At 55.8% G+C, this 23,916-nt stretch overlaps 1 protein-coding gene across 1 annotated transcript in view; it reads left to right on the top strand.

Annotated features, from left to right (window-relative positions):
* The window catches only part of IL3RA (interleukin 3 receptor subunit alpha), a 24,298-nt gene extending 497 nt beyond the window's left edge, over window positions 1-23,801 (top strand). The window contains exons 2-11 of the mRNA XM_055123611.1: window positions 7,837-7,938; window positions 9,866-9,993; window positions 14,866-14,983; window positions 17,151-17,438; window positions 19,376-19,491; window positions 21,684-21,710; window positions 22,811-22,922; window positions 23,018-23,126; window positions 23,298-23,379; window positions 23,466-23,801. Coding sequence (XP_054979586.1) covers window positions 7,837-7,938; window positions 9,866-9,993; window positions 14,866-14,983; window positions 17,151-17,438; window positions 19,376-19,491; window positions 21,684-21,710; window positions 22,811-22,922; window positions 23,018-23,126; window positions 23,298-23,379; window positions 23,466-23,528 — 1,145 coding nt within the window. The 3' untranslated portion in view covers window positions 23,529-23,801. The remainder of the gene's footprint in view (window positions 1-7,836; window positions 7,939-9,865; window positions 9,994-14,865; window positions 14,984-17,150; window positions 17,439-19,375; window positions 19,492-21,683; window positions 21,711-22,810; window positions 22,923-23,017; window positions 23,127-23,297; window positions 23,380-23,465) is intronic.
* The last annotated feature ends 115 nt before the right edge of the window (window positions 23,802-23,916 follow it).

Below are 23,916 nucleotides of genomic sequence, written 5' to 3'. Positions count from 1 at the left end.
TCTGTCCTGGGCCTCCCTGGAGAAACCCAGACGCAGCCGTTTCCCCACAGGGCCTCGGAGACCCCAGGCATCCCACGGGGCTTCTGGCCGGCCCCCCCCGGGCCATGCTGAGCACTGAGAGATGTGAAGGGGTCCTGGACAGGTGTGAGGGGGCGGGGCAGGGGGGAGAGTGGGTGATTAAGTGCCAGAACTTTGACACTTTGGGGGCAATTGGGCTGTCAAACCCTTTTTCTTTTTTCTTTCGTCTTTTTTGGGTCCCACCCGGCGATGCTCAGGGCTGACTCCTGGCTCTGCACTCAGGAATGACTCCTGGCGGTGCTTGGGGGACCCTAGGGGATGCTGGGAATCGAACCCAGGTTGGCCACGTGCAAGGCAAACGCCCTCCCTGCTGTGCTATGGCTCCAGCCCTGTGAAATACACACCCGTGCACACACACACACACACACACACACACACACACATTGCTGGGCAGTTTCTCTGTCTTCTACTTTTTTTTTTTTTTTTTTTTTGCTTTTAGGATCACACCCAGCGATGCTCAGGGGTTACTCCTGGCTTTGACCTGGCTTTGCACTCAGGAATGACTCCTGCAGTGCTTGGGGGACCCTATGGGATGCCAGGGATTGAACCCAGGTCGGCCGCATGCAAAGCAAATGCCCTACCCACTGTGCTATCGCTCCGGCCCCTCTTCTACTTTTCTTTTAGTTTCTTTTTTTTTTCTTTTTTCCAGGCACAAAATAATTGATGTTGCCCGTGATAACACATTGCCAAATGGAATTGGTAAAAAAAAAAAAAAATTCCCATAAGAAAAAATTTGTGGATGGGGCTGGAGCGATAGCACAGCAGGGAGGATGTTGGCCTGGCACAGGGCCGACCCCGTTCGATTCCCAGCATCCCATAGGGGCCCCCGAGCACCTCCAGGAGTCATTCCTGAGTGCAGAGCCAGGAGGGAGACCCCTGAGCATCGCCGGGTGGGACCCCAAAAAATGCAAAATACATAAATAAATACATAAATAAATAAATACATGAATAAGTAAAAATTCTGGGGTTTGCAGAGACGGTTCATTGACTTGGGTCGTCTCTGAGGAAATGTGACGGGCCAGTTTGACGTTGAGCCTCTTCGCTGCTCTTCTCCGTTTCCATAACGTTTCTCTCTCCCTTGTTCGAAAGGCATAAGAATAAAAATAAACGCGCTCTGCCAGTATCAATGTCCATAAAAATACCCTGTGCCCTTCCTAGAAAGAAGAGTGTCAGGATGATGCTAAAATAAAAATCCACAGGAACCCACATGTCCCAGATAGACACCAAAGTTGGTTTTCTCTTTTTTTCTTTTTTTTTTTTTTTGGCTCTTTGGGTCCCACCCGGAGATGCTCAGGGCTGACCCCTGGCTCTGCACTCAGGAGTCACCCCTGGTGGTGCTCGGGGGACCCTATGGGATGCTGGGAATCGAACCCAGGTCGGCTGCGTGCCAGGCAAACGCCCTCCCCGCTGGCTATCGCTCCGGCCCCATCACCCCAAAGTGCCCGCGTTTCCTCAGGGACAGGGCACGGCCTGCAGGAAATGGACGGGGTTTTCAGGAAACATCTTGGCCGGCTGGGTTGGACGTGCGGGAATGAGAGGGTTCATGGTCCCACTTGGGAGGAGAGATAAATTTGGGGGGGTTGGAGCAACCACTTCTTCTCCCGGGAGCTCAGGATCGTCTTCTGCCCAACCCACAGACACCCTCCGAGGCGTCCAGCTTTGGACTCAGTGCCCGTGTCACGGAGAGCCCGTGTCACGGAGAGGGGGAGAGAGAGACAGAGACAGAGACAGAGACAGAGAGAGAGAGGAAAAAAGAGAAACAGAGACAGAAAGACAGAGGGAGAGAGAGAGACAGAGAGAGAGAAAAAGAGACAGACAGAGACAGAGACAGAAAAAGAGAAATGGAAGCAGAGAGTGACAGAGAGAGAAAGAGACAGTGAAAGAGACAGAGAGAGGCAGAGAGACAGAGAGAGAAAAAGAGAAACAGAGAAAGGTAGAGAGACAGAAAAAGACTGAGAGATAAAAAGAAAGAGACAAGCAGAGAGAGACAGAGAAACAGAGAGAGACAAAGACAGAGAGAAAAAAGAGAAACAGAGAGACAGAGAGGAAAAAGACACAAAGAGGCAGAGAGACAGAGAGAAAAAGACAGAGAGACAGAGAAAGAAAATAGACAGAGAGAGGCAAAGAGACACAAGGAGAGAAATAGAGAGAGACAGAGGCCGAGAGATAAAAAGAGACAGAGAGAGAAACAGAGACAGAGAGATAGAGAGACAGAGGGGAAAAAAGAGAGAAACAGAGATAGAGAGACAGAGAGAGAAAGAAACAGAGACAGAGACACAGAGATAAAAAAGAGAGAAACAGAGAGAGACAGAAAGAGAAAAAGAGAGACAGAGAGACAGAGACAGAGAAAAAGAGAGACAGAGAGAGACTGAGAGGAAAAAAAAGAAATACAGAGGCAGAGAGAGACAGAGAGAGAAAAAGAGAAACAGAGAGGCAAAGAGATGGAAAGACAGAAACAGAAAAAGACTGAGAGATAAAAAAGAGACAGATAGGCAGAGAGAGACAGAGAAAGAGACAGAGAAACAGAGACAGAGAAAAGGAGAGAAACAGAGACAAAGGTAGAGAGAAAAAAAGAGAGAAACAGAGAGAGGCAGAGAGACAGAAAGAGAGAAACAGAAAGAGAGAGACAGAGAGATAAAAAGAAAGAGACAGATAGGCATAGAGAGACAGAGAGAGAAACAGAGAGAGACAGAGAGAAAAGGAGATAAACAGACAGAGAGAGACAGAAAAAAAAGACAGAGAAAAGGAGATAAACAGACAGAGAGAGACAGAAAAAAAAGAGAAACAGAAAAAGAGAGACAGAGAGACAGAGAAAGAAAAAAGAGAGAGAGAGAGAGGCTAAGAGATACAGAGAAACAGAGAAAGAGAGACAAAGAGAGACTGAGAGATAAAAAGAGACAGAGAGAAACAGAGACAGAGAGAGATAGAGAGAGACTGAGAGATAAAAAGAGACAAAGAGACAGAGAGAGAAACAGAGACAGAGAGATAGAGACCGAGAAAAAATACAGAGACAGAGAAACAGAGAGAGAAAAAAAGAGAGAAACAGAGACAGAGAGTGACAGAGAGAGGAAAAGAGAGACAAAGAGAAGCAGAGACAGAGAGAGATTAAAAAGAGAGAAAGACAGAAACACAGAGAGAAAAGAGAAAAGAGACAGAGACAGAGGGAGATGAGAGAGAAGAGACAGGGAAAAAAGAGAGAAAAAAGAGAGAGACAGAGACAGAGAGGTAAAGAGAGAGAAAGGAGAGACAGAGCGAGGCAGAGAGACAGAGAAAAAGAGGAACAGAGACAGAGAGGAAGAGAGAGAGAAAAGAGAGACAGAGCGAGGCAGAGAGACAGAGAGAAAAAGAGAGGAACAGAGAGATAGAAAGAGAGACAGAGAGAGAGAGATGGGCCTTGTGACTTTGTTTCCCCACAGCGTCCTGAGCTACCTGGACATCACAGCGGGCAGGGCACTAGCCTGGCACGCAGCTGCCCCCAGCTCCACCCCCGGCCCCCCATACAGCCCCCGAGTCGTGCCCGGAGGGATCCCTGAGGCACCCTCCCCCGCATGACACCCCCACAAACAAACCCATCGCCTTGAACCCGGCCTTCACCGGAGGGTGAAGACGGGCCAGGAGGGGGCCTGGTCAGTGTCACACCCCTGCACGGCCCTCCCCAGCCACCTCCCTGCACTGCAGACAGAGCAGAGCCCTGGGCGTCAGTGACCACTGACCTGTCCTGCCCCTCTGCCTCCCTCAGTGACCACTGACCCGTCCTGCCCCTCTGCCTCCCTCGTGGGGACAGGGAACCCCCCCAGCTCCTGCCTGGGACCCTGAGGTGTGTGTGTGTGTGTGTGTGTGTGTGTGTGTGGACAGGGAGATTCTCACGGGGGTGGTGCCCGGATGAGAGAAGGCAGATTCCCACCCTCAGGGCCGGCCCATGGCACGTGGGGGTGTGTGCAGAGAGGGGCTCGCTCTCGGGGAGAGGGAAGGACACAGAGATGAGCCCGTGATGACGATCCCTGCCCCCCCCCCCGCCCCGTGAGATAACCCAGGGCCCGTGTCCCCGCCCAGGGCTGGCCTGATGCTGAAGCTGCCACACACTGACCCCTGGGCCCCCCCACCCCAAGGAAGGGCTCAGACAAAAATAAAATTTAAGAGAAAATGGAAAAAAGAGAAGGGCAGAGGTGGAGGGACAGAGAAAGAGGGAGAGAGAGAGAGAGAGAGAGAGAGAGAGAGAGAGAGAAAGAAAGAAAGAAAGAAAGAAAGAAAGAAAGAAAGAAAGAAAGAAAGAAAGAAAGAAAGAAAGAAAGAAAGAAAGAAAGAAAGAAAGAAAGAAAGAAAGAAAGAAAAAGAGAGTGGGAGAGGAAGGGGGAGGGAGAGAGAGGGAGGGAGAGAGGGAGGGGAGAGAGAGGGAGAGGAAGAGTGAGAGGGAGGAAGAGAGGGAGAGAGGGAGGGAGGGAGAAAGAGAAAGGGAGAGAGAGAGGAGATGGACAGGGAGAGAGAGGGAAGGAGAGAGAGAGAAAGAGAGAGGGAGAGAGAGGAGTAGAAGGGGGAGAGAGTGATATGGAGAGGAAGAAAGAGAGGGAGAGAGAGAATGAGAGAGGGAGAGAGAGGAGAGAGAGGGAGAAAGAGAGGGGGAGAGAGGGATATAGAGAGTGAGAGAGAGAGGGAGGGAGGGAGGGAGGGAGACAGAAAGGGAGAGGGAGAGAGAGGGAGATGGACAGGGGGAGAGAGGAAAGGAGAGAGAGAGGGAGAGAGAAGAGGAGAAGGGTGAGAGAGGGATATGGAGAGGGGGAGAGAGAGGGAGAGAGAGAAAGAGAGAGGGAGGGAGAGAGGAGGGGAGAGAGAGGGAGAGGGAGAGGGAGAGAGGGATAGGGAAGGAGAGAGAGAGAAAGAGAAAGGGATAGGGATAGGGAGGGAGATGGAGAGGGAGGGAGAGAGGAGGGGAGAGAGAGGGAGAGGGAGAGGGAGAGAGGGATAGGGAAGGAGAGAGAGAGAAAGAGAAAGGGATAGGGATAGGGAGGGAGATGGAGAGGGAGAGAGGGGAGAGAGATAAAGAGAGAGGGAGAGAGAAGGAGAGAGGGGAGAGAGAGAGGGAAAGAGATAGAGGGGAAGAGAGACAGAGAGAGGGAGAAAGAGAGGAGAGTGATGGAGAGATGGCAAGAGAGAGGGAGAGAGAGGTGGGGAGGGGAGAGGACGAGGTGGCCGGGGCGGAGGAGGCCTTTGCGGGGTCAGTGTCTGACCGTCAGCCTGCAGCTGGCCGGCCTGTGTGGTCCTCGCGGGGCCTGGCTGGGGTCAGTTACGGTAACTGGACCTGAGGAAATGCCCCTGGGTCCTGCAGCGCTGGTTTCCTTCCCGCCGGCCGCCTGGGCCTTCCTGAGTGGCCGCTGGCCATGGCCTTTCCCGGCTGCAGGCAAGGGGGGGGGGAGGAGGGACGGGGAGGCGGCTGGAAGCATCAGGCAGGACACGTGCCCCGTGATCTACTGCCCCCACGTGTGGAGACGCCCTCTGTGCAGTCACATGGTGTGGACAGAATCGGCTCCTCATGTAGACGCACCACAGGTGCACATGCATGTCCAGATGCCGCACACGGTGCACACACATGTCAAGATGCCATGCACGGGTGCACACGCATGTCAAGATGCACACATGGGCACACACGCATGTCCAGATGCCACACACAAGTGCACATGTGTGTCCAGATGCACACATGGGTGCACATGCATGTACAGATGCCACACAGGTGCACATGCATGTCAAGATACACACATGGGTGCACACACATGCACAGACGCCACACATGGGTACACATAGGTACACATGTGTGTCCAGATGCACCACAGGTGCACACACATGTTCAGGTGCCACACATGAGTGCACACGCATGTCCAGATGCCACACACAAGTGCACATGCATGTCCAGATGCCACACACAGTGCACATGCATGTCCAGATGCCACGCATGGGTGCACATGCATGTCAAGATGCCACACACAGAGCACCTGGATGTCGGCAGAACCAACTCCTAGGGCTGCCGAGATGCACGTGAACACACATGCATGCAGACACGGACTCCTGCACACCTGTACACACATGCACATGCTGAGCATCAACAGGGCATGTATATATGTTCACACACTGACAGTCATGGACACACACACAGGCACTGGCATGATCTGGCAGAGACCCACACATGTGCATGCACACATGTATCCGCACATACAAACAAGGGTGTCTGTCCGTGCCACACATTCAGACACGCAGGCACACAGGGGACACCCACCCGCAGTCACAGACACACATACACAGGCACACACACATGCACACAGATTTGTCATGTGCACGCTTTGACATGTGAGCACATGTATGTGCATGCACAGACACACAGCTGGAGCAGCCATGTGTGGACTCGAGGAGACTCCTGAGAGTGTGAGGCATGCATGGGGCACGCACACACAAATACATGAGCACACACCCATGCACACCTGTTGCAATGCTTGCACACAGCCACGTGGCATCCACGCAGGCAAATACGTGGTGGGCATGCCACACACCAGCACACACACACGTGTGCACATGCGTGCAAGAAAACAGAGCACACCCATGACATCTGCACACAGGCGTGCACAGACACAGCAGTTCACACTTTCCATGTCTGTGGACACACGTGTGTATCTTGTGGGCGCGTGTATCCACGCAGCTGTGATGACATGTACAATTCACAGGTTCAGGCATGTGTGACTAGCATGTGGGCACATGTGAGGATGCCAAAATACATGCGTGCAGAGCTGGCACACAGGAACCATGTACCCTTGGACACAGAACATCTGCCAACATGGTCCCTCTCTCTTCCTCTGTCTCTATCTCGGTCTCTCCCTCTCTCTCCCTCTCTCTGTTCCTCTCTGTCTCTCTCTGTCTCTGTCTCCCTCTCTCTCTCTTCCTCTGTCTCTCTATCTTTGTCTTTGTCTCTGTCTCTACCTCTCTCTTCTCCCTCTCTCTCCCTCTCTCTGTCTCTCTCTGTCTCTTTGTCTCTGTCTCTCTCTTCCTCTGTCTCTGTCTTTGTCTCTGTCTCTACCTCTCTCTCCTTACTCTCTCCCTCTCTCTTTCTTCCTTTCCCTCTCTTCCTCTCTCTGTCTTTCTCTCCTTCTCTCTCCGTCTCTCTGTCTCTCTATCTCTGTCTCTGTCTTTGTCTCTGTCTCTACCTCTCTCTCCTCCCTGTCTCTCCCTCTCTCTCTCTCCCTTTCCCTCTCTTCCTCTCTGTCTCTCTCTCCCTCTCTCTGTCTCTCCATCTTTGTCTCTGTCTCTCTCTCCTCGATCCTTCTCCCTCTCTCTCCCTTTCTCTCTACCCCTCGTCTCTCTCTTCCACTCTCTGTCTCTGTCTCTCTTTCTCTGTCTCCCTCTCACCCCCTCCCTCTGTCTCTCTCCCTCCCCTCCCCCCCTCTCTCTCTCCCTTTCTCTCCTCTCTCTTTGTCTCTCTTTCTCTGTCTCTCTCGCCCTCTCCCTCTCTCCCCCCTCTCCCTGTCCTCTCTCTCTGTATATCTCTGTCTCTGTCTCTGTCTTTCTCTCTTGCCCAGGGCTTCCTCCTGGCCCTTCTCCCGGAACCCAAGGGACTCCGGGGACCATGGGGCCTGGGTCAGCCGTGTGCCAGGCCCGCGCCCTCCCGGCTGTCCGATCCCCCGGGCCCCTCTCCCCCTCCTCTTACACCCCTGCACAGTGACCCCCGCGCCCCCCACGCCACCCCGTGCCCCTCTGGCCACCCTCTCCCTTCTCTTGCAGCGTCCACCCCTCCTGCGGCCGGCTCTGCCCTCCCCGTGACCTTCCTCTGGCTGCCCACGCTCCTGGGGGCCACCCCCAGCCCGCCGCCCGCCGCTGACCAGGGTAGGCGCCGGCATGTGTTCGCAGGGAAGGGAGGGGGCGAGCCCGGGAGGGGCCCCTCAGGCGGGGGTCAGGCAGAGTGGCTGGTCAGGGACACACCTGGTGCAGCAGGGCTTAGCTGGACACGGGCTGAGAGTGGACGCTGCCTGCTGGGCGCCTTGGCCCCTGCCCGGTGCCTGAGCTCAGGGAGGGAATGATGGATGGATGGACGGGCTTCCTGCCTCCGGGGGAGAGGGTCACACCCAGGGTGCTCAGGGCTGACTCCCGGCTCTGTGCTCAGGGCTGACTCCAGGCTCTGTGCTCATTGCTGACTCCCAGCTCTGTGCTCAGGGCTGACTCCCGGCTCTGTGCTCAGGGCTGACTCCTGGCTCTGTGCTCAGGGCTGGCTCCCGGCTCTGTGCTCAGGGCTGACTCCCGGCTCTGTGCTCAGGACTGACTCTCAGCTCTGTGCTCAGGGCTGACTCCTGGCTCTGTGCTCAGGGCTGACTCCCGGCTCTGTGCTCAGGGCTCACTCCCGGCTCTGTGCTCAGGGCTGACTCCCGGCTCTGTGCTCATGGCTGACTCCCAGCTCTGTGCTCAGGGCTGACTCCCGGCTCTGTGCTCAGGGTCACTTGTGGCCTGGGGAACTGCATGAAGCTGGGCCCTCAGATAGGCACGGAGGAGGCAGATGCCTTCACCCTGCATTATGTCTGCTGCCCAGTTTTGTGGGGTTGTTTTTCCTGTGTGTGTGTGTTTGGGGCCGCAGGGGGCTTTGTGCCATGGCCGGCGTTGACCAACGGTCACCCTGTTAATGCTCAGGGCGCCGTGCCCGGCCACACTGGCCGCTAGACTTGGTTGCACGCGGAGTAACCCCTGCACTGGGCAACGCTTCACAGTCCCCATCTGCCAGGACAATCTGCCCTCCCCTCCCTCCTCTCCCCTTCCTTCCCTCCTTCCCTCCATCCATCCCTCCTTCCTTCCTTTCCTTCCCTCCCTCCTTCCTTCCACCCATCCTTCCTTCTTTCCTTTCTTTCTTTCTTTCTTTCTTTCTTTCTTTCTTTCTTTCTTTCTTTCTTTCTTTCTTCCTTCCTTCCTTCCTTCCTTGCTTCCTCCCTTCCTTCCTTTTCTTTCTTTCTCTCTTTCTCTTTTTCTTTCTCTCTCTTTCTTTCTTTCTCTCTTTCTTTCTCTCTTTCTTTCTTTCTTTCTTTCTTTCTTTCTCTCTTTCTTTCTTTCTTTCTTTCTTTCCCTCCCTCCCTTTTTCCTGCCTGCCTGCCTTCCTTCCTTCCCTTCTTCCCTCCTTCCTTCCCTCCTTCCCTCTTTTCCTCCCTCCTTCTCTCCTTCCTTCCCTCCTTCCTTTCCTCCTTCCCTCCCTTCTTCCCTCCTTCCCTCCTTCCCTCTTTCCTTCCTTCCCTCCTTTCCTCCTTCCTTCCTTCCCTCCCTCCCTCATTCCTACCTTCCTTTCTTCCTCCCTTCCCTCCCTCCCTTCTTCCTTCCCTCCTTTCCTCCCTCCTTCCCTCCTTCCTTCCCTACTTCCCTCCCTCCCTCCCTCCCTTCCTTCCTCCCTCCCTCCCTCCCTTCCTTCCTTCTTTCCTTCCTTCCTTCCTTCCTTCCTTCCTTCCTTCCTTCCTTCCTTCCTTCCTTCCTTCCTTCCTTCCTTCCTTTCTTCCTTCTTTCCCTCCCTCCCTCCTTCCTTCCTCCCTCCCTTCCTTCCTTCCTTCCCTCCTTCCCTCCTTCCTCCTTCCTTCCTTCCCTCCCTCCTTCCTTCCACCCTTTCTTCCCTCCCCTCCCCTCCCCTCCCCTCCCCTCCCCACCAGGGAGGCAGTATCCTGCCGCCCCACATCTTGCCTTGGGGACCACATCTGCTCCCTTGCCCCCTGAGATCTGCTCCCGGCAGGTGTCCAGGAAGTGGCCCCAGCCCTGCCCCTCCCCCTCCCCTCCCCCGTCCCCGCAGGCCCGGCCGAGCCCGGCTCCCCCATCTGGAACCTGCGCGTGGACCCAGCTCAGCGGAGACTCACGTGGGACCTTTGGGACAACATCACGGATGTCGTCTGCATCCGCGGCTCGGGGAACGTCCGCACGGTGAGCCTGGGGCCAGGCCGCCCAGCTCGGGGGCCCTTTCTGCCCCTGCCACCCCCCCCCCCCGTCGGGCGTGGAAGCTCCGGGGGCCACGGCTGGCCCCGTGTGGCGCGTGCAGCCTCAGAGCTTGGGCCCTGGGAGCTGTGTGAGCGAGAAGGTGCTGGACTGGCCACTGCTGGCCACGGGAGGCTCATGCAGGCTCAGAGATATAGCCCAGTGGGGAGGGCGTTTGCCTTGCACATGGCCAACCCGGGTTCGATTCCCAGCATCCCATAGGGTCCCCCGAGCACCGCCAGGAGTCATTCCTGAGTGCAGAGCCAGGAGTCAGCCCTGAGCATCGCTGGGTGGGACCCCAAACCCCCAAATTAGTAAACAAATGAATAAATTCGGGACCGGAGCGATAGCCCAGCGGGGAGGGCGTTGACCTGGCACGTGGCCGACCCGGGTTCGATTCCCAGCATCCCATAGGGTCCCCCGAGCACCGCCAGGGGTCATTCCTGAGTGCATGAGCCAGGAGGGACCCCTGAGCATCGCCAGGTGGGACCCAAAAAGGAAAAAAACAGAGAGAGCAAGAGAGATGGGGCTGTCAGCTGCGTGGGAGCGGGCAGCTAGTGGACTGGTCACTGCTGGCCACGTGCGGCTCACGCAGCCTCAGACACGGGGCCCCGTGAGCAGTGTGTGAGCAGGTGAGCACTGGACTCCCGTCCTGAGCTGCTGGACACTCTGAGAAAAGGCCCGGCTGGGCGTCAGCAGGCAGAGGGAGGGGCGCGGGGCTGCAGAGGTCTCTGGTCTCTCAATGCTGGTCTGCCGGGACTGAGGATTTGAACCCAGCACCCTCCCGTTCCGAAGGCTGTCGGGAGACACGGGAAGGCAAACCTCCCCCCTGCAGCCTCAGGAAAGGCCCAGGAGGGGGCGGTGGGGATACGGGCGCATAGAAGAGATTCGCCCGGGTTCGAGCCCTGGCACTGCACAGCCCCTGACCCACCCTGATGACCGCTGGGAGGGGTCGGCCCCCAAGCCGACATCGGCTCCCGCCTGGCCCTGGGCCCCCGAGGGCTGTGTCCACCCAGGGTCCAGCCTTGGGTCAGCCCCTGTGTGGAGCACCGGGGAGTGACGGGAAGGGGAAGGGAGACCCTCGCACACAGCCCCCTGGACTCTGCCCAGCATAGAGCTGGGCCCCAGCCCGGCAGTGCTGGCCTCAGGCTGTGTCGAGTGTCCATGGTGCTCCGCGTGGGCAGGGAGGGAGCCCGGCCTGGCGTCCGGCTGACCCGGGCTGGCCGTGCAGAGAAGGAGGGAGGGGACGGAGGGGGCAGGAGAACCGTGTTCTTTCTGGGGGTGAGGAGGGAGAGAGAGAGAGAGAGAAGGCAGATGCAGAGACAGAGAGAGAGAGAGGTCAGAGAGATGGGGAGGGAGAGAGAGAGAGAGAGAGGGACAGAGAGAGACACAGAGAGACACAGAGACAGAGAGAGACACAGAGACAGACAATAAGAGATGAGAGACAGAGAGAGACAGAGGGACAAAGGGACAGAGAGACACAGAGAGACACAGAGAGACAGAGAGAGATAGAAGGACAAAGAGGGACAGAGAGACAGAGAGAGAGAAGGAGGGACAGAGAATGACAGAGAGACAAAGAGAAAGAGACAGAGGGATAAAGAGGGGCAGAGACAGACAGAGAGACAGAGAGAGATGAGAGACAAAGAGGGAGACAGAGAGAGATGGATGGAGAGAGGGATGAAGTAGAGGGAAAGAAAGAGACAGAAAGAGACAGATAAGAGATAAAGAGAGAGATAGAGAGAGATGGATGGAGAGAGAGGGACAGAGAGGGACACAGAGAGACAGAGAGACACAGAGAGAGACATAAAGCGATGAGAGACAGAGGGACAAAGAGGGACATAGAGACACAGAGAGAGAAAGAGAGACAGGGACAGAGAATGACAGAGAGACAAAGAGAAAGAGACAGAGGAATAAAGAGAGACAGAGAGAGACAGAGGGATAAAGAGGGGCAGAGAGAGACAGAGAGACAGAGAGATAAGAGACAAAGAGGGAGACAGAGAGAGATGGGTGGAGAGAAGGATGAACATAGAGGGAAAGAAAGAGACAGAAAGAGACAGATAAGAGATAGAGAGATAGAGAGAAATGGATGGAGAGAGAGGGATGAAGATAGAGGGAAAGAATTTGAGACACAGAGACAGAGAGACAAAGAGAGATGGAGGGATAAAGAGAGACAGAGACACAGAGAGAGGGACAGAGAGATGGAGAAAGAGCCAGAGAGACAAAGAGAGAGAGAGAGACAGAGGGTTGAAGAGGGACAGAGACAGAGAGAGACAGAGAGAGAGATGAGAGACAAAGAGGGAGACAGAGAGATGGATGGACAGAGAGAGGGATGAAGATAAAGGGAAAGAGACAGAGAGATGAGAGATAAAGAGAGAGACAGAGAGAGATGGATGGAGAGAGAGAGGGATGAAGATAGAGGGGAAAGAGAGAGACAGAGAGACAAAGAAAGACAGCGATAAAGAGAGACAGAGAGACTCGGAAAGAGGGACAGAGAGAGACAGAGAGGGACAGAGAGAGACAGAGAGGGACAGAGAGAGACAGAGAGACAAAGAGAGAGAGACAGAGGGGTAAAGAGGGACAGAGACAGAGAGAGACAGAGACAGAGATGAGAGACAAAGAGGGAGACAGAGAGATGGATGGAGAGAGAGGGATGAAGATAAAGGGAAAGAGACAGAGAGAGAGATAAGAGATAAAGAGAGAGACAGAGAGAGATGGATGGAGAGAGAGAGGGATGAAGACAGAGGGGAAAGAAAGAGACAGAGACAAAGAGAGACAGAGGGATAAAGAGACAGAGAGACTCGGAAAGAGGGACAGAGAGAGACAGAGAGGGACAGAGAGAGACAGAGACAGAGAGAGCCAGAGAGACACAGAGAGAGACAGAGGGGTAAAGAGGGACAGAGACAGAGAGACAGAGAGACCCAAGCCAGATGGGGCCGGCCCAGCAGGGCACAGGTGGGTGCTGGGTGCAAAGTCCCCGCTCTGCACCTCTGGCGCTGAGATGTGGGCGACCCCACTTGGCCCTGGTGCTCTGGGCTCGGCAAAACCCAGGGGGTCTTTGCCCCCAGCCTGCCTCTCTCGGGGGCATCGAGGCTCCGGGGGCCGGGCCGTGCCCTGTGGCCCTGGGCTCCGTCCCCGGACGTCCCTGCGGGTGCTTATCTGGGACGCTTCTCCTTTTCCGCGGGGCACGCCCCTTCCCTCCTGCTTCTGAGAAATCGCGGCACCACACACGGGCGCCCCGGGGCCCTGGCACCTCCCGCCCTGCCCCCCTCCCACGCCGCCTTTCCTTCCCCGCTACTCCGCTTCCTGTGCTCCGGGGTCAAGGGTGGGGTTGGCGACGCCCCGCTCTGACCTGACCCTCCTCGCACGCCCCCAGCCCGTCCTTCTTCTCTTCTCCTCTGGCCCCTCGCGAGACCACCTTGGGCGCCCCCTTCCCAGGTGCCTCACCCACACCCCCGGCCCCCGTGGTTCTCTCCCTCCACGGCGTGTCGGGGAAGCCCAACCCCACCCTTCCTCCCTGTCACGTCTCTTCCCGAGCACACAGGCCTTTAGACGTGGCCTTCGGACTTCCCTGCTCCGTGGACGAGAGTATCAGTGACCGCGGCAGCAGCGGTGACCACTGTTTTGCCATGTGCCACGTGCCACCTGCCACGTGTCCATGTAACCACGTGTCCACGTACCCACGTGTCCACATGTCCATGTACCCACATGTCCACATGTACACGTACCCACGTGTCCATGTACCCACGTGTCCACATGTCCACGTACCCACGTGTCCACATACCCACGTGTCCACGTACCCACATGTCCACATGTCCACGTGTCCACATGTCCATGTACCCACGTGTCCACATGTCCATGTACCCACCTCCCACGTGTCCATGTATCCACGTGTCCACATGTCCATGTACCCACGTGTCCACATGTCCACGTGTCCACATGTCCATGTACCCACCTCCCACGTGTCCATGTATCCACGTGTCCACATGTCCATGTATCCACGTGTCCACATGTCCATGTACCCACGTGTCCAAATGTTCATGTACCCATGTGTCCACATGTCCATGTACCCACGTGTCCACATGTCCAAGTACCCACGTGTCCACATGTCCATGTACCCATGTGTCCACATGTCCATGTACCCATGTGCCCACATGCCCATGTACCCACGTGTCCACATGCCCATGTACCCACGTGTCCACATGTCCATGTACACACGTGTTCACATGTCCATGTACCCACCTGCCACGTGTCCATGTACCCACGTGTCCACATGTCCACGTGTCCACATACCCACGTGTCCACATGTCCATGCACCCACGTGTCCACATACCCATGCACCCACGTGTCCACATGTCCATGTACCCACGTGTCCACATGTCCATGTACCCACCTGCCATGTGTCCACGTACCCATGTGTCCACGTGTCCATGTACCCACATACTCACATGTCCACTTACCCATGTACCCACATGTCCACATGTGCCACTGGTCCACGTGCTATGTGCCATGTGCCACGGACCCAAGTGCCACATGTCCACACACCCACACACCACATGTACCACTGGTCCACTGCTGTGTGCCATGTGCCCATGTGCCACGTGCCATGGGCCCACGAGCCACATGTGCACGTGGGCTGGTGCACGCCGGGCACTGCATTCTCCCCCACACAGGGCGGCCGCTGAGCAGAGGGTGCCCAGGTTCGGGGGCGGCACCCGGGCAGCACACCGCGATGCGCGGGGACGATCGTGGCTGAGGATACGGCCGCCACGCCCAGCCACGTGCGCCCTCGAAACCCGTGGAAATCTGTCCCCTGTGTGGCAGGCCACGGCGCGGAGCCACTGCCAGTACCCCTTCCTGCCCAGGTGCCACCCCACCAACTTCACCGTGCGGACCACCCGGGGGCCACGCTTCTCCGCCTCGATCCTCTACCCGCTGTCTGGTGAGGGACCAGGACCCTCGGGGTCCTGCTATCTCCCCCGCCCCCCCCCTCGCCCCGCATCCTGCCAGAGGGCAAAGACCTGGGGTTTTCGTGGAACCGCACGAAGTTCTAGGAATCGGGGAAAGAGAAACACACACACACACACACACACACACACACACACACACACCCCTTTGCTTTTCTCGTCTTTTTTTTCTCTTTTTTTCTTTCTTCTCAGTTCTTCTTTTTTGTCTTTTTTTATTATAATTATTCCTTTTCTTTTTTTTCTCTTCCTTTCTCCCCCATTTTTCCCCCTCACTCTGCTTCCCTCCTTTCTTTTCTGCTCATGGCTTTCTTTTTTCCTTCCCCTTTTTTTTTCCTTTTGTTTTTTCACCCCTTTATCCTTTACTGACTTTGTTTCCCATTTGCTTTTTTTCTCTTTTCCTGACATCTTCTATTCTTTTGCTTTCACTCTTCTTTCTCCTTCTCTTTGATCTTTTTTCTCATTTTCTTTTTTTTTTCTTTTTGGGTCCCACCCGGCGATGCTCAGGGGTTACTCCCGGCTCATGCACTCAGGAATGACTCCTGGCGGTGCTCGAGGGACCCTATGGGATGCCAGGGATCGAACCCAGGTCAGCTGCATGCAAGGCAAATGCCGTACCACTGTGCTATCGCTCCGGCCCCTTTTCTCATTTTCTTTTCTTTTTTGTCCTCTCTTTTTCTTTTTAAAAATTATCTGTTTTTTCTCCTTTCTCATTTTTCCCTTTTCTTTTTTGTCCTCTTTATTTTTCTTTTTAAATCATTTGTTTAATTTGGGGGGCACACCTGCACTGCTCAGGGCTGACTCCTGGCTCTGCACTCAGGGGTCACTCGTGGTGGGTCTACAGGGTGCCCAGGATCAAACCCGGGTCAGCTGCATGCCAGGCAAATGCCCAACCCACTGTGCTATCATTCTGGCCTTCTCTTCTTCTTCTTCTTCTTCTTCTCCTTCTCCTTCTCCTTCTCCTTCTCCTTCTTCTTCTTCTTCTTCTTCTTCTTCTTCTTCTTCTTCTTCTTCTTCTTCTTCTTCTTCTTCTTCTTCTTCTCCTTCTCCTTCTCCTTCTCCTTCTCCTTCTCCTTCTTCTTCTCCTTCTCCTTCTCCTTCTCCTTCTCCTTCTTCTTCTTCTTCTTCTTCTTCTTCTTCTTCTTCTTCTTCTTCTTCTTCTTCTTCTTCTCTTCTTCTCCTTCTCCTTCTCCTTCTCCTTCTCCTTCTCCTTCTCCTTCTCCTTCTCCTTCTTCTTCTTCTGCTTCTTCTTCTTTTCTCTGCCTTTACTTTATCTTCCTCTCTCTTTTTTTCTGTCACTTGTCTCTTTTCTCCTTTTTTCCCCATTTATCTTAGTTTTGCTCGAGCGGGGCACTAGTCACGTCTCCACGGTGAGACTTGTCGTGACTGTTTTGGGCATCTCAAAGACGCCACGGGGAGCTTGCCAGGCTCTGCCGTGCGGGCGGGAGACTCTCGGGAGCTTGCTGGGCTCTCCCAGAGGGACGGAGGAATCGAACCCGCTTGAGGAAATCGATGAACAACAAATGACAGTGCTACAGTGCTATCTTAGTTTGCATTTCCCCCCTTTCTTCCTTTTCACTTCTTCTCTTCTTTCATTTTCTTGTTTTTCCCTTTCATTTCTTCCCCTCTCCTTATAGTTTCCTTGTTTTCACTTTTTCCCTTTCCTCTCTCCCCTTTTTATTCATTTTCTAATTTAAATTTTATTTTCTCCTCTTTTCCTATACCCCGTGTCACATGTTCACAGTAGCATAAATGTTGGAGTGGGGAGTTAGCACTGCAGGTAGGTCCCTGGTTTTGCATGCAACCCACCAGGTTCGATACCCAGCATCCCGTAGGGTCCCCCGAGCCCCACTGGGAGCGATCCCTGAGCACAGAACCAGGAGTGAGCCCTGAGCACAGAACCCAGAGCGAGCCCTGAGCACAGAGCCGGGAGTCAGCCCTGAGCACAGATTTGGGAGTCAGCCCTGAGCACAAGCCCAGACCCCGCCCCGTCCATCAATGCCCCCAATGTTCTCCTCTCCCGCGGTCACCCCTGCAGACGGGATTCCGGGCTCAGCGGCCGAGCACCTGAGCTGCTGGGTGCACGAGGAGGAGACGCTCTCGTGCTCCTGGGACGTGGGCCCCGCGGCTCCCGGCGACACACAGTACCAGCTACACTGGGAGGACCTGCGGTAGGTGGCCGTGTGGGAGGGAGGGAGGGAGGGAGAGAGGCAGGTGGGCTCCGAGAGAGACTCAGCATCCAGTGCTCCCCTAGGACGCGGCAGGTGCGGGCATGCCAGCACTACGGCAGGGACCCGCGGGGCGTGCACGTGTCCTGCGACTTCAGGGGCCTCTTTGGGGCCTCCGGGAACCTGCAGCGGTTCTGGGTCACCGGCAGCAGCGGGCAGGGGCCCATCCCGTGCGCCGAGATCCTGCACCGGCTGCCCGAGATCGGTGAGTGCGGCCCCTCCCTCTCCTTCGCGAAGGGCACGGGCGGTCCGTGTCGTCCTGGAAGGCGCGGGGTCGGCTGGACGGGTGCTGTGGGCGGGCACACGCACGGCGGCTGGGTTGAGGCTGGTGGGGGGCGCGGACGGCAGGCTGGGTGCATGTGGGGGAACTGGGGTTCGGACTCAGGACCTAGCGGCTGCCCCTGGGTGGCCCCGAGCGGGGCACTGCACCAGAGTGGGAGATCTTGTTAGACTTTCGTTGTGCCCCCCCAGACACCCCACCCACAAGGGGGACCCCGAACCCTGAGCGGGTCAGCCTGTGAATTCAGAAGTCACCGGGTATCTGTTGAAGGAAGCTGGAGAGGCCGCAATGGAGGCAGAATCCCGTGTGGTCCCAGGGTCTCGCAGTGGCCCCGTTGGGCGGGGGTCTCCGTGTGGCAGGGGGCCGGGTGTGCGGGCTGAAGCCCCTTCTTTTTATTTTCATCATTTTTTTGTTTGGGGGGCCACACTGGCAGTGCTCACGGGTTATTGCTGGGTCTGCACGCACGGGTCCCTCCCGGCGGGGCTCGGGAGAGCAGACAGGATGCCGGGGGTCGAACCCGGATTGGCTTGTGTGCAAGGCAAAACCCTCCCTGCTGGACGGAAAGGAGAGAGAGGAAGGAAGGACGAAAGGGAGTGGAAGGAAGAGTACACGGAGAAAAGAGAGACAAAGACGGAGAAAGAAAGAAAAAAGAAAAAGAAGTAAGCAAGGGAGAAGGCAGAAAGAGAAAAGGCGTGAAAGGACAAAAGAGAAGGAGAAAGGGAGAAAGGAAGGGGAAAGGAAGATAGAGCAAAACAGGGGAAGAAAGAAGAACAGGAATGGGAGATAAGAAACAGATAAAAGGATGAGAAAAAGAGAGGAAGGAAAAGGAAGGAAGGAGAAAGGGGGAGGAAGGAAAAGGAGAAGGGAGAGAGGGAGCGAAGGAAGTAAGGATGGAGGGAATGAAGGAAAGGAGGGAAGGAAGGAGGGACAGAAGGAAAGAAGGAAGGAGGAGGGAACGGAGGAAAGAAGGAAGGAAGGAAGGAAGGAAGTGAGGGAGGGAGAGTGGAAGGGAGGAAGGAGAGAAAGGAAGGAAGGAAGGAAGAGAGAGAGAAAGAGAGAGAAAGAGAGAGAAAGAAAGAAAGAAGGAAGGAAGAAAAGAAAAAAGAAAGAAAGAGAGAGAAAGAGAGAGAGAAAGAAAGAAAGAAAGAAAGAGAGAGAAAGAAAGAATGAGAGAAAGACAGAAAGAGAGAGAGAAAGAAAGAAGGAGAGAAAGAGAAAGAAAGAAAGAAAGAGAGAGAGAAAGAAAGAAAGAAAGAAAGAAAGAAAGAAAGAGAGAAAGAAAGAAAGAAAGAAAGAATGAGAGAAAGAAGGAAAGAAAGAGAGAGAGAGAAAGAAAGAAAGAAAAAGAAAGAAAGAATGAATGAAAGAAAGAATGAGAGAAAGAAGGAAAGAAAGAGAGAGAGAAAGAAAGAAAGAAAAAGAAAGAAAGAAAGAATGAGAGAAAGAAAGAAAGAAAAAGAGAGAAAGAAAGAAAGAAAGAGAGAGAGAGAAAGAAAAAGAGAGAGAGAAAGAAAGAAAGAAAGAAAGAAAGAGAGAGAAAGAAAGAGCGAGAGAGAAAGAAGGAAAGAAAGAAAGAAAGAAAGAAAGAAAGAAAGAAAGAAAGAAAGAAAGAAAGAAAGAAAGAAAGAAAGAAAGAAAGAAAGAAAGAAAGAAAGAAAGAAAGAAAGAAAGAAAGAGAGAAAGAGAGAAAGTTCTTGGGGCGCGACGGCTCCCCCCTGTGGCCCGAAGGTGCAATTGCCCGAGCCTTGCGCCTGTCCTGCCCACGTGGCGTGTCCTCCCGTGTCCTCCCGGCCCCTGCGGCCGTGGGGCGTGTGTGGGCGGGCCCGTCCCTCCGGGGCTCACCGGGGCCCGCGTCTGCGCAGAGAGACTGGCGCCCCGCAACGTCAGCAGCACCTGCAACGGGTCCCGCGCGGAGCTGCGCTGGGCCGCGTCCAGCCGCCTGCAGTCCGGCTTCCAGTACCAGGTGCAGACGCAGCAGGTAAGCGCCCGCCCGCCCGGTCCACGCGCCCACCTGCCCAAGACACGGGCGTCACACGACACACACGGGCCAGGGCGAGCTTGCACACGGACACGCACACACACACGTCTGAAAAACACGTGTACACACGTGTCCCCACAGGAGACGGTGGAGCACGAACGCACACACAGCCATGTGTCTGAAAAACATGGGTACGCATAAGGCAGGGGCACACACAGTCACACAGGCGTGCCCCCATGTCTGAAAACGCATCAGTTCACCAAGCAACATGCTATGCTTTGGACACATGTGTAGTCACACACGGCGACATCTGAAAACACAGGTTCCCACATGCACACAACAGCATGCCAGAACACACATGGAGACTCACGTGTCTGCAAATACAGGAGTTCACACATGAACACACACATGCTTTGCACACGATCACATGTGTGAAAACACATGACTTCATGCACAAACACAAATGCAGGCATGCTTGCACATGTGCTCACATGTCTGAAAAGCGCTTTACACACAACACACGTATCTGCATGCTTGCCCACAGACACACATGCAGTCACACAGCCTGTACATAAGTGGCATACTTAAACATATGCAAGTATCTGAGATCACACTTGAAAACACACAAGTTCACACATGAATGCATGCATGTATAATTGTATGTCTAAAACAGTTCACACCTGAACACATGCATGCTTGCATACATGCATGTATCTGCGAACACATTGTAAAATACGCAAGTTCACACATGCATACATGCATGTCTATAATCACATGTGTAGTTAGTTCACAGTTCACACATGAACACAAGCATGCTTATGCAGATACGTGTACATGCAATGACATGTTTGAAAGCACACAAGGTCACACATAAATACCCACGTTTGCACACATCACATGTCTGAAAATGTGTTCACATGTTTGCACATACCTCCGCAGACATGACTGCATATGGACACATGCATGCACATCCAATCCCACGCCTGAACACACGTGTTCAGAATGCAGCTTGGGCAGAATGGCACGTTCACGCAGACGTGTGCACACTAGTCACATGTGTTCTACCATGCACACAGATGCATGCCTGAGGCACATGCATGCACACAGGGTCACGTCTGACAACAGCCGTGCACACAGGGCCCCCTTCGCCGGGCCCTGAAGAAGCCCCCCTGGCTCCCGGAGGTCGGACACTCAGCGGCTTCCTGCAGAGCCGAGTTCCCGTTTGCTCTGGGGCGAGGAGGAAGCCCAACACCCTCATCCGAGCCACCCGCGGGGGCTCAATCGACTGATTCCCAAGGATGGGTTATTGTTGTTTTTTTAACTTTTCAGGGTGAGGGGTGGGGTTTGGGTCCACACCCGACAGTGCTCAGGGGCTACTCCTGGCTCTGTGCTCGCAGAATGGTCTGTGGGGCTAGGGATTAAGTGTAGGTTCTTGTGCCAGCGGCTTCAGGTGTAGCTTCCCGTGCTAGGGGCTCCGGGTGTAGCTTCAGAGCTTGGGACTCTGGGTGTAGCTTCAGTGGTAGGACTCCGGGTGTAGCTTCAGTGCTAGGGGCTCCGAGTGTAGGTTCCTGTGCTAGGGATTCCGGGTGTAGACCCTTGTGCTAGGGATTACAGGCGCAGATGCCTGTGCTAGGGGCTCCGAGTGTAGGTTCCTGTGCTAGGGATTCCGGGTGTAGACCCTTGTGCTAGGGATTACAGGCGTAGATGCCTGTGCTAGGGGCTCCGAGTGTAGGTTCCTGTGCTAGGGATTCCGGGTGTAGACCCTTGTGCTAGGGACTACAGGCGTAGATGCCTGTGCTAGGGGCTCCGAGTGTAGATCCTGTGCCTGGTTCTCCTGCCGCTGCAAGGGTCCGATCACATACGCATGTAGAAGACAAAGTACTGGGCCCCCCTGGCCCAGACCCCAAACCCTCCAACCTGGTGGGCCTAGCGAACTCGCACCCGCCGCCCTTCCTGCAGAATCACCCCTCGCTGACCCTTGGACTCTGCCTCCTACCCTGGGGGGTGCTGGGGAGCAGAGGGTGGCCAGCCCCCACCCGTCCCGCTCTCCGGGGGCTGCTGGCCGCCATCCTTCCCGGCCCACAGCCCCTCTGTTGGTCTGGACCCGGGGAGAGGAGGAAGGGGGACGGAGGGGCCCCCGGGTGGGGAGGGGAACTGCCAACCACCTCCCCCTTCTTGCCTCTCTCTTCCAGGGCGGCAACGCACCCCAGACACTCACGGTGAGTTCCTTCTGCTCTGCTACGGTCCTGTGTGTGTGTGTGTGTGTGTGAGAGAGAGAGAGAGAGAGAGAGAGACTCCTGGCAGTCCTGTGTGTGTGTGTGTGTGAGAGAGAGAGAGAGAGAGAGAGAGACACTCCTGTGTGTGTGTGTGTGAGAGAGAGAGAGAGAGAGAGAGAGAGAGAGAGAGACTCCTGGCAGTCCTGTGTGTGTGAGAGAGACTCCTGTGTGTGTGTGTAAGAGAGAGAGAGAGAGACTCCTGGCAGTCCTGTGTGTGTGTGTGTGTGTAAGAGAGAGAGAGAGAGAGACTCCTGGCAGTCCTGTGTGTGTGTGTGTGTGTGTGTGTGTGTGAGAGAGAGAGAGACTCCTGGCAGTCCTGTGTGTGTGTGTGAGTGAGAGAGAGAGAGAGAGAGAGAGAGAGAGAGAGAGAGAGAGAGAGAGAGAGAGAGAGACTGACTCCTGGCAGTCCTGTGTGAGTGAGTGAGTGACACTCCTGGCAGTCCTGTGTGTGTGTGTGTGAGACTGACTCCTGTGTATGTGTGTGTGTGAGAGAGAGACTCCTGGCAGTCCTGTGTGTGTGACTCCTGGCAGTTGTGTGTGTGAGAGAAAAGAGACTCCTGGTGGTCCTGTGTGTATGTGTGTGTGTGAGTGTGTGAAGACTCCTGGCAATCCTATGTGTGTGAGAGAAACTCCTGGCAGTCGTGTGTGTGTGACTCCTGTTGGTCATGTGTGTATGTATGAGACTCCTGTCGGTTGTGTGAGAGTTGTGTGTGTGTGTGTGTGTGTGAGACCCCTGGCCACAGGGCGACTCTGCAGACCAGAGGCCCGCCCAGGGCTGTTGCCTGCCCGGATGACCCACATACTTCTGTTCCTTTGTCCCCTAAACTCCCCTGGGGCTGGGCCAGGGACACCCCGCCCCCCCACTGTCCCACGTGGGCACAGGGGACCACGCCCACTTCCCTGCCCTTCCCCTGCCTCCTCTACGTCTGCCGGCTCCTCCTGCGTCCCTTGGAGAGGGTGCTGGGGTGGGCCTGGAGGGACGCGACTGACCCTCCCTCCCTCCCAACCCCTCCCCTGCACCCCCGTGTGTCTGTCCCCCGCAGACCTGGGAGAACCAGCTGTCTCTGCCGCACGCGGGCGACTTCGTGGTCCGGATCCGCGTGCAGGGCCTGGACTACGGCCACTGGGGGCCCTGGGGCAGCCCTCTGCGCTTCAGTGAGTGAAGCGAGGCGCCCACGCGCGGGGGGCGGGGAGGGGGATGCGGACCCGGGGACGCCCCTCCAGCCCTCCCCGTCCCTCTGACCCCGCAGGCTGCCAGGTGGAAGACCCCACGACCCCCGGAGGAGTGTGGGCGCCCGCGTTACTGGCCGTGCTGGGCGCGCTGTTAGCGGCCACAGCCACGCTGGTCCTGTGGTCCAGGTGAGGGCGGGAGGGGGACGCACGCGCGCGCAGGCGCAGGAGGGCGGAGTCCAACGCCTTGGCCCACCTCCACCCTTCCCCGCCCGGCCTTCTGCTGGACACTGGGGTCAGCTAGGGGGGTTGGGGGCTCTAAGGACAGTGTCCAGCGCGTGCGCGCTCTTCCGTGACCAGGTCCTCGCTGCCCGAGAAGCTGTTCCCCCCCATCCCCCGGCTGCGGGACCCCCTCCGTGAGCATCTGCCCAGCGGCCAGCTGGTAGGTGGGGGCCGCCCCTGGGGAAGGGGAGGGGGTGAGGCTGCCTCCCCCAACCCCCTGACCGGCCCCGCCCACCCTATACCCAGGTGTTCCAGGACAAGCAGGAGTGCCCAGTGCCCGCCACTGTGGAGATCGTGCAGGAGTTGTGATGCTCTGGGTGTGATTGGGACACCGGGCGGCCTGATTTTGGGTCCACACACGGCACAGCCCTGCCGGCAGGGCTCTGGGATACACTATTAAACACTTAAGTGTCTCTACGGTGGTGCTTGGCTGTGCAAAGGCCCTGGGGTTCCCCGTTGACGAGCAGGGAAGGGGGCGGGCCACACCCCCAACTCCGCAGTGGCCCTGATGGATGGCAGTCTGGGTGTGAGACTGTGCAAAGGCCCAGTGGGAGGGGACAGACCCCACCCAAGTCAACAGTGACTGATGGACGGCAGTCCGGTGTGTGCAAAGGCCCTGGGGTTCCCTGTCCAAGGACAAAGGTTCCTGTGAACACCCAGGGGAGGGGCCCGGCCCTTAACCTCCCCCCCCCCACAA

This window comes from Sorex araneus, assembly GCF_027595985.1.
Source record: "Sorex araneus isolate mSorAra2 chromosome X unlocalized genomic scaffold, mSorAra2.pri SUPER_X_unloc_11, whole genome shotgun sequence".
Taxonomy (NCBI): domain Eukaryota; kingdom Metazoa; phylum Chordata; class Mammalia; order Eulipotyphla; family Soricidae; genus Sorex; species Sorex araneus.
The sequence above is the reverse complement of the archived record's forward strand: the minus strand, read 5'-3'. Positions and strand labels throughout refer to the sequence as shown.